This window comes from Trichoplusia ni, chromosome 13, assembly GCF_003590095.1.
Source record: "Trichoplusia ni isolate ovarian cell line Hi5 chromosome 13, tn1, whole genome shotgun sequence".
NCBI lineage: Eukaryota > Metazoa > Arthropoda > Insecta > Lepidoptera > Noctuidae > Trichoplusia > Trichoplusia ni.
The window spans coordinates 7,660,896-7,670,099 of NC_039490.1; the positions used below are offsets into that span (position 1 = coordinate 7,660,896).

Consider the following 9,204-nt stretch of genomic DNA (forward strand, 5'->3'; position numbering starts at 1 on the left):
CCCCCAAAGCCTCCAATGGTATCAATGGAACATATCTCAAAAGGTTTTGTAGCAGGACCTAAGTGGGACATCCATCCATATTTATGTTGTCCTCTTGATTTGTTCTTTATACATACTATACAACTTTCACAGATTCTTTTGATCATTCTTTGCATTTGTTTAATTCCTAAGGTAAATGTACCAGTAGTTGATAGTGGAAAAAAATACGTTTTCTCTAATATATATTTTTTTATTTATGGTACAATATGTTGAGTAAGTACAGATATTAATCAGTCTTTTATCTCACTTACATTGAACTTAAGTAAAGAAAATAAGTGTTCTTATTTTTAATATATATATTTTATGAGAAGGCTAAAAATGTACCAGTAATTGATAGGCAATTTTTCGATTGTCTCAGTAATTGACTATGAGTTTTTCCAACTAGTGACCTAGTACTTGAGAGGTATAATCTTAAAAAAAAACAAAATCAGCTTAAAAAAAAACATTAAGTACTAGCAGAAAATAATTTCACAAAACTTCTTAAAATCACGTAAATTTAACAGTTTTTTATTAAAATATTTAACTTCAACTCGAAACAAACAGAAAAACTTAAAAAATAGTCAAATTATCAGTAGCGTCGCTATTGAGATCATCAGTACTACCACCAGAAGGCTTCCATGTTTCACATTCAGATTCGCTACTCGAATCAAACAATGTCCTTGTAACTTTCTTTATAGAAGTCAATTCTTTTTTTCTTTCTGTCTTTTTTGGACGGCCTTTATCTTTTTTGTTTAGCCTCTTCTCTTTCTAGCTTTTTCCTTCCTCAGCCCTAATCTGTTCAAGTTGTTCAAGCTTTTTTTTCTCTTTATTTTCATGGTACTCTTGCCACTTTTCTGATGTGATTACTGCGGGTATTTTCTCAGTTTTCCTCTTCTTTTTGTTATTTTCCTTTTCTTTTGGCCAAAACAAAGACTTTTTAAATGGTGTAGGAATGATAGGTTTTGCAGTGCTTGTTGATGCTATTGGTTGTGTAGGACTTAAGGGAAGAGTAGACTGGATGACAGGAGTCGTAAGGACAGATGGCTGTAGATTAACAATCACTTCAGTTGTTTGTTCATTTACTGGTGTTGCTTAGTCTTTTCCGATTACATCTAAATTTTTCAAAACCTCTGTCACTTCCAAAGCGTTCAAAAAGTTGTGAGTTGGGAGAAGGGAAGGTGTTATTAAGTCTTCTGAAGCCCCTAAAGCTTCTGAATTTAGCTCTGCAATACTAGAAATCTCTTTATTGTTGTCATCAATTAAATTGTCTTCTTCGTCAGTCAGAATACCTCCTTGGTTTGAAGACCCTGACTCTGATTGCAAAAGTTTGTCATATTTATTCTTGATGTTCTTCCAAAATTCAAATAGTGATTGATCGTGGACGTTGCCCATTTCCATTTCCCCCTTTCCATTCTTTAGTGTTTCGAAAAGTTTTAAGTTTGTCCTGTCCAATATTATTTTCAATGAAAACAAGTCCCTCTCTCATTTCTTTAAGACATCTGTTTCGATCTTCTAACACAGTATTATTTCTCAACGTTGGCTGAAGTACTGCCTCAAAATTCCATGGACATGACAAAATTCCACATTTTCGGAAACCACTTTCAAAGAGGGATTTTTTTAAAGATTTCTCTAGAACTTGTTGTAAAAGTGGGGCAAAGTGTACTAGGGTTATCCATGTTTTGTAAGCGCCAATTTAAGACACCAGTTTTCCAGGCTGATTTTAGAGTTCTAAATACAGAAACATCCATGGGTTGTATTAAATGTGTGGCATTAGGATACAATGCCACTAGAACTATACCATTTTCAGAGCAAAACTTACTGGTTTGTAGCGTCAAATGTGAAGTATGTCCATCTATGAATAATATCGTTGGCTTTTCGATATTGTTCTCGATAAGCCATGGATTGAAAATATTTGCGATGTACTCAAAAATGTTTCACCCGTCATCCAGCCATTTTCTGAACGTCCAATACCCCAGTTTTTTGGTACGCTAATAGCCAAACCTCTAGAGGTAGTAAATCGCCCGCTGCATTTCCAGTCAGAAGAACTGTAAGACACTCCTTTTCATCGGCATTCACTTTATGATAAACTGTTTTATTGCCTTTTGCTGCCAGTACTTTGTTACCCTTGGGGTTTAGAAAAAAAGCGGTTTCATCACAATTAAACACCCTTTTTGGATTTTGGATGACAACTTCTAAATTTTTTTCAAAATATTTGTAAACCATTTGCTTAATTTTTCATAAGTGACAGCAGCTCTGGGTTCTGTTAAATTTTGGGATGTTCTTAGGCTAATTTCTGGGTGTCTTTTTTGAAAGGACTCATACCAGTGTCTTCCAGGTCTATTATTTTTGAAGGGAGTTTGGATATTTAATTCAGTGACTAATTTACATACACTGTCTTGTAACTGCTGCACAGTTACGGGAAATCCAGCTTTAGCCATCTGTAAGATCCAAAAAACAACGACATTCTCCTGCTCTGTAGATAAATATGACACTGGACCCATACGGCGTTCAAGAGGGGTTTTGCCATGCACTTTATAAGAAAGAGTGCTGTAAGGAATACTATATTTTTTTGATGCAGCGGATATTAAGTCCCAGACTTTACCTCATTATATGCTTTCATCATATCCTCTTCGGAATAACTTAACATTTGACTACACTTAACTTTTCCTTTAACTGGAGGCATTTTTTACTAAATTTATCAGTTTAATGAGTACCTGCAAGAAAAAATTACCAGCTTTACTTTTGTACTAGTATTTGATATTTTGTGTTCCAGTAATTGATACCCCCTATCAAGGACTAGGTAGAAGTCACTTAGAAAAACTAAATTGAAAACCAAGATAATTCAATCTTATGCTTACTGTAATACTATATAAAAATCGATCGAGTCGAGCAAATCAGAATATACCTAGTAGATGATAGTAGTATCAAATACTGGAAATCAGGTGTTCTTTCTTTTTAAAAGGCATATGTGATGTTGTGCTCTTTGCAGACGATACTTCCTTAATATTTAAAGTTAACAGAAACAGAAATAACTTTAACGAAGTAAATAGTGCACTTACTCGGGTCACACATTGATTTTCAGTTAGTAATTTAGTTTTGAATGCCAAAAAAACCAAATGTATTAACTTCGCGATGCCTAATGTTAAGAATCTTGGGCCAAATATTGTATTATAAATAATGAAGTGCTGGAGACTGTAGAGTCAACGGTTTTTCTCGGCGTTACAGTTGATGCAAAATTAAAATGGACGGCGCATATTGCATACCTAGCGAATAAACTCAGCTCTGCGGCTTATGCGGTTAGAAAAGTTAGGCAGATTACTGACGTGGACACAGCTCGTCTTGTTTATTTTAGCTATTTCCACAGCGTTATGTGATATGGCATACTTTTGTGGGGTAAGGCAGCAGATATCGAATCGATATTCGTCTTACAAAAGCGAGCTGTCAAATCCATTTACCAACTAGGCTCTAGAGTTTCTTTTAGGGAGCGGTTTAAAGAGAATTTTAGATAATATACTATTGATACGAAAAAACCTTCACTTATACTCCAAAAATAGTGATATTCATAATATAAATACACGGAATAAACATAAGTTAATTGGTACATCGCACCGGTTACCAGGGAACGGACGGTTAGGGTTAATAACTGAAATGTATCTGTTATTAACCTTTTCATTTATTGGTTAACAGAAACTATCTGTTACGTAATTATTTCGGTTAACAGAATCGACAAATATGTGAGTTTATGAACACAGCCGTAAATCGGATAATAGGAATAAATCTGTTAACCGAATCATTTCTGTTACTACTAATCAGAAAAATAAAGGTATATGTGCATAAAGTTCAAAATAATTCATCGACTGGTGGCGGTCGCGGCGTCGCAATCACTCGCACGTACACACAAACATGCCGCTCGCCGCACGCGCCGTGCAACTGTCTCTTTCAAGAATTAACGCACTTCTATGATAGAAAGAAATAGATATAGGATATCACCACCGCCCGCACAGCGACGCTTCGCAAGTTCGCATTGTTTGTTTACCTACTTCATGCAGTGCATGAAGTAGGTAAGTGCATGACATGCACAAAGATCACTGCGCCGGTAATTGTCATTCGGGTCGGTACGGATTCATTTGTATTTAATTGGAGTGACGTGAATTTTTGAAGATGCCTCGTAGAATATCTAACGCTGTGCATAGATATTTTAATTATGACGAAAGTGCTAAATTCAGCTCGTGCAAGGAATGCGGAAATAAATTAAAAGTAAGTAACTCCTGCTTATTTACGAGTTAGTTCGAACGGATCCGCCTTCATCTGATCCTCCTGAAGGATCAGTATTATTTAATATTACTTTTTATTCCTAACCGATCCCCCTTGAAGCAGGATCAGAATTAAATATTAAAAATCGATTCCTAACGGATCCACCTACCAATTACAAGTCAGAAACAAAATGTAACTATATCTAAGTTTTTATTTGTTGGTAGATCACTAAATTAATTATAAGTAGGTACCTATATTAAGGTACCTGTGAAATATAACAATATTGGCAATTAAGGCTCTACCACTTATATTGCTAACTTATTTTAAATAAATTGATGAAATAGTGACATTACTGGATATGACCTTGAAACCTTGGTAACATTTTTTTACCTGCGAAATGTGGTGGCGCGGCACAACCAATCAGCGACGAGTGTCCGAGGGCATTTCTAGCAGTTATTCATAATTATAGTTGTGACAATGCCACACAGCTCGTTATCGATAAAAGGATGCCGCTCGGATGCATTATTTCCTTAACGTTTCTCTTAATTACCTGTTATTGACTACCGACAAATCCCTTATTTATTGTTGTCACACAACACTAGAAGTGCAAGCGAGAGTTCGGATATATCTATAAGTGGGAGCGAGAGATCAGATAAAAATGGCTTATGACTCGGTTCACATGTTTGTAATTTAGCTCAATCATAGTACTCCGATTTACCCTGAGTGAGGGGTTATCTCTGTGTATAATTGTGTATTAGTGTCTTCACTTTGCTTTTTTGTAAAACAATCGCCGAGAAATATAATTTTATATAAAGTGTGTTAACTAGATAAGTAGGTAAGTACTTTTTTACTATCCTTGTATGTGTAGAGGTGCATGAATGTCCTTCTTTTATTTTTTCTTTATTTAGTATTCATTAACATGAAATAAGTAACAATTGCTTATATTATAGTAATTAGGCGGCCGTATGGTGCCTAATTACTATAATGTAAATAGAATTTCACATAAGCGACCACTTCATCTCCTATTGCAAAATAACTTTTCTCGATACTGTATAATAAGCTTAAAAAAAAAAGAGAAATTTTAGTTATTTTTGATAAGTTAGATGTTAGCGTAGCAGACTTTTAAGATATAAGACTATTGCACAGGATGAATTAAATTACTATAACTTTATTGCTTTTAGAATGTCACAAGATAATAGTCAGCCGTCGACTTCTGCCAACAACTCTGGAGAGTTAACATTTATAAAAAGGAATGGTGGCATAGTTTTGTTGAGAGCCGGTCACCAATACTCCAAGAAGACAGATTATAAAAGTGGATGTTCAACGTGGAGATGCATTAATTGGCGCAAAAAATGCCAAGGATATATAAATATTAAGGTAAGTGTTTTTTTTTGTTTTTACTGTGTGATGGTTTAGGTAGGTAATTATGCGGTCAGTGGGTATCCTGCTCTTTAAAAATCCTGAGATTGATCTAATTTATTTTATCGTTATTTTAGGAAAACAAGATCATAAAAGAAACAAATCATCAATGCGAGCCCAATGAAATTAATAATGAAATAGCTCTAAAGCTACATGAATGCCGAGAAAAAGTTGTATCCTCAAATTTTTCACCAGTAACCAAAATTTATAATGACCTTGTGACAGAATTTAACGATTCAGGCATGAATCTCTTAAAAGCGCTTCCAACATTCGAAAATATTAAAACCACATTGTATTACGCAAGAAATAAAGAAGCTGGTGTTTCAAAAATACAATGTAAACAGCCCGAAGAAGTAACAATACCATTGCAGTTTAAAGATTTTGTTTTAGCGGATTACTATGACGAGTCTACCAATATCAGAATAATTGTTTTTGGTCACTCTGAAGTTCTGAAAAACATAAAAAATGTAAATTTTTTTTTGAGTGATGGGACTTTCCAGAGCTGTCCAAAACCATTTGTCCAACTTTATACCATCCATGGTGATCTTGGGAGCGATGAAGAACATACGCGAATAGTACCTATTATGTACGCATTACTTGACAGAAAAAGCGAAGAAGCCTATACAATTCTTTTTCGGGTAATAAAAGACCATATCCCAGAATGGAAACCAGTGAAATACATGACAGATTTTGAAAAGGCAGCAATGAACGCAATAACAACAGTCTTCCCCTCAGTCGAAGTAAAAGGGTGTTATTTTCATTTTACCCATAATGTATGGAAGAAAGCCAAATCGTTAAATTTAACTAAACAAAAGCGACTTCGTAGACATGTGGCACTCTCTGCTTTACTACCATTGCTACCGCGACAATTTATCTCAGACGGTTGGTGCTATATAATGGAAGACGGTCCTGATTCAAAAGAAATACAAGAATTCAACGACTACATGGTGACACAGTGGTTAGAAGACGAAGCTTTTGTAGACATTTGGTGTGCTCATAATCAACGCCACCGCACAACCAACGCTGTCGAAGCATGGCACAAAAAACTGAATAGTTGTCTTCCGAGTCATCCCAACTTGTACCAAGTTTTGAAAGTGTTAAAAGACGATGCAAATTTACAATGCATCAAGATTAATCAGGTTAATTTCGATATGCCAAATTCAAAACGACGTTTACCCAAAGACGTTGCTGCAGACAAATGGTATGAACATATAACCAACCAACTTTTGGCAGAGCAAATTACGGTTGGTCATTGCTTGGAAAAATTTAGATTATGATTAGGTGCAGGTAGTACCTACTCTTAATCTAAACTTATCTGAACATTTTCCAATTTTTTAATCACATTTTATTTTTCCGATTTTTTTTTCTTGTTTTATATTATCTAAGTTACTAAGTACTTCAAATATTTACTTGTAGAAATATTATTTAAATACTATAGTAGGTATTTCAAATTTTTTTTATTCCGACAAGCTGTTGCTTGTGTTGCTGTTGCTAACTATGAAAAATTATTTAAGTAGGTACCATGTTTTTTTTTAAATGATGGCTTAAATTGTTAATTTTGTGATTGTTATATTTTTTACTATTGTACTTTACATTCTGTGATTTGAAAACTGATTGTGATATTTTAATGATAATATACAAATTATTATAAATAAAGTTGATTTTTAAACAAACAAACCTTTTTGTTCTGACTATTTACCTTTTGTAGAATGCAGGGGGATCGGTTAAGAAATTCAAAATACAAGGTGGATCCGTTAAGAAACTATTAATAATAATTACGCTAGGGGGATCAGTTATGAGGGATCCGTTTGAACTAACCCCGTCGAAATGATCCTCGCAAAAATACATTTTGAATCCGATACATTTACGTCCCGTCTTGCAAGTTGTAGTTGTTTTGTTGGTGTACTCTAGTCCATTGTCTGACCTTAGTATTTTTATCTTTTTATTTAACTGATTTTCCACCATTGTTTTAAAGATCTTGAAATAAGTAAATGCATCATTTTTCTTTCGAAGAAAATATATAAATGTCATTCTACTAAAATCATCGACAAACAGTATTAAATATCTTGCACCATTCAATGAACTAGTTTCCATTGGTCCACAAAGGTCTGTATGGATTCTATGCAGCGTCTCTGTGCTTCTTTCACCCACATGTGAAAAGGGTAATCTTTCCTGCTTTCCCTCACAACAAGTTATACACTGAGACGGTTATGTCAAAATTTTTGACAAACCATCCACCATATTTCTCATTTTGTTCATGTCCTGACTATTAATGTGGGCCAGCCTTCTTTGCCATAGTTTGCCACTTATCGCCGGTGCAGCCAACATACAACTTTGTGTGTGCAACCTCAGCTTATATACACCGTCCGATAAATCAGCTGTGGCTACCAAAACATTGCTTTTGTATCGTATGTAGCAGTGTTTTTCATCAAAACTGACAGTATTTCCATTTTTAATAAGCTCACTTACTGATAATAAATTTGTTGTCAAACTAGGCACGCATAGCTCATCTTTCACATTAATTTCGAATTTTAAGTCAGACACAATGTCGACGTCTCCGGAACAAATAACTGGCACCTTTGATTCGTTTGCTACCACAATTTCAGGTAAACACGGTGTGGAGTTCATGTTTCTAATCCAAGATTCGTTCGCAGTCATGTGTGCGCTTGCGCCTGAATCCACGTACCACTCAGTTTTGTTAAACTTTCCATTCAGGAAAACGACATTAAATACACATTTACTATCATTTTTCTTCAATAACGGGCATTGATTTCGATAATGACCATTTTCTTTACATTTATAGCATGTTATTATTTTCGAAGATGAATCTGTCATTGTCACTGTCTTCTTGTTTGACGTTGAGGGACCGCCATATTTCTTTGGCTTAGTATTGCCAGAGTAAGATTTACTTCGCGCTGCAAATGCAGCTCCGGTTTCCGCGCTGTCAATGTCACTTGTCACTTCCATGTCAAGTAATTTTGACTTTATGACATCTGCAGTTATCGAAATACCCAAATGTTCTATTGCCATTATTATGGGAGTATAACGATCGGACAAACCTGCTAATAGTAATGACCCAACCCATTCGTCTGTTATTGAAAAGCCCGTGCCATTTAACCGTTGTGCTGTCTCGACCATTTGAGTCACATATGTCGCCATAGAATCACAGTTTTCTAGTCGTATGGATATCAAATATCGCAGCAAGGTTATTTTTCTTGAGAAACCGGAGTCATCAAACATGGTCTTTAACGTAGTCCATAATTCTGCCGAGCTCTTGGTGTTCTTAATATGCACGTACAATGATAGGTCAATAGTTAATATAAGCTTTGCCTTCGTTTTTGCGTCGTCCTCTGGCTTAACCTCAAAATCTGGCGTCGGTTTGATGTACTTGTCCATCCCTTCGAGCACCAACAGATTTTCAGCCGCGAAGCTCCACTCATCATAGTTCTCTCTTCCTTTTAGTTTAGGAACACTGGCAATATAGTTCGTAGTAATGTTTCCGCGATACCACTT

At 35.2% G+C, this 9,204-nt stretch overlaps 1 protein-coding gene across 1 annotated transcript; it reads left to right on the forward strand.

Annotated features, from left to right (window-relative positions):
• Window positions 1–3,560: 3,560 nt before the first annotated feature.
• Window positions 3,561–7,063, forward strand: LOC113500008. The gene is made up of 2 exons (XM_026880650.1): window positions 3,561–5,649; window positions 5,769–7,063. The coding sequence occupies exons 1-2, from the start codon at window positions 5,455–5,457 to the stop codon at window positions 6,966–6,968; spliced, it is 1,395 nt and encodes a 464-aa protein (XP_026736451.1). The 5' UTR covers window positions 3,561–5,454; the 3' UTR covers window positions 6,969–7,063.
• The last annotated feature ends 2,141 nt before the right edge of the window (window positions 7,064–9,204 follow it).

Coding starts and splice junctions, on each gene's coding strand:
- LOC113500008 (XM_026880650.1), top strand. CDS start 5,455: ATGTCACAAGATAATAGTCAGCCGTCGACTTCTGCCAACAACTCTGGA. Junction 5,650..5,768: donor AAGGATATATAAATATTAAG/GTAAGTGTTTTT, acceptor TCGTTATTTTAG/GAAAACAAGATCATAAAAGA.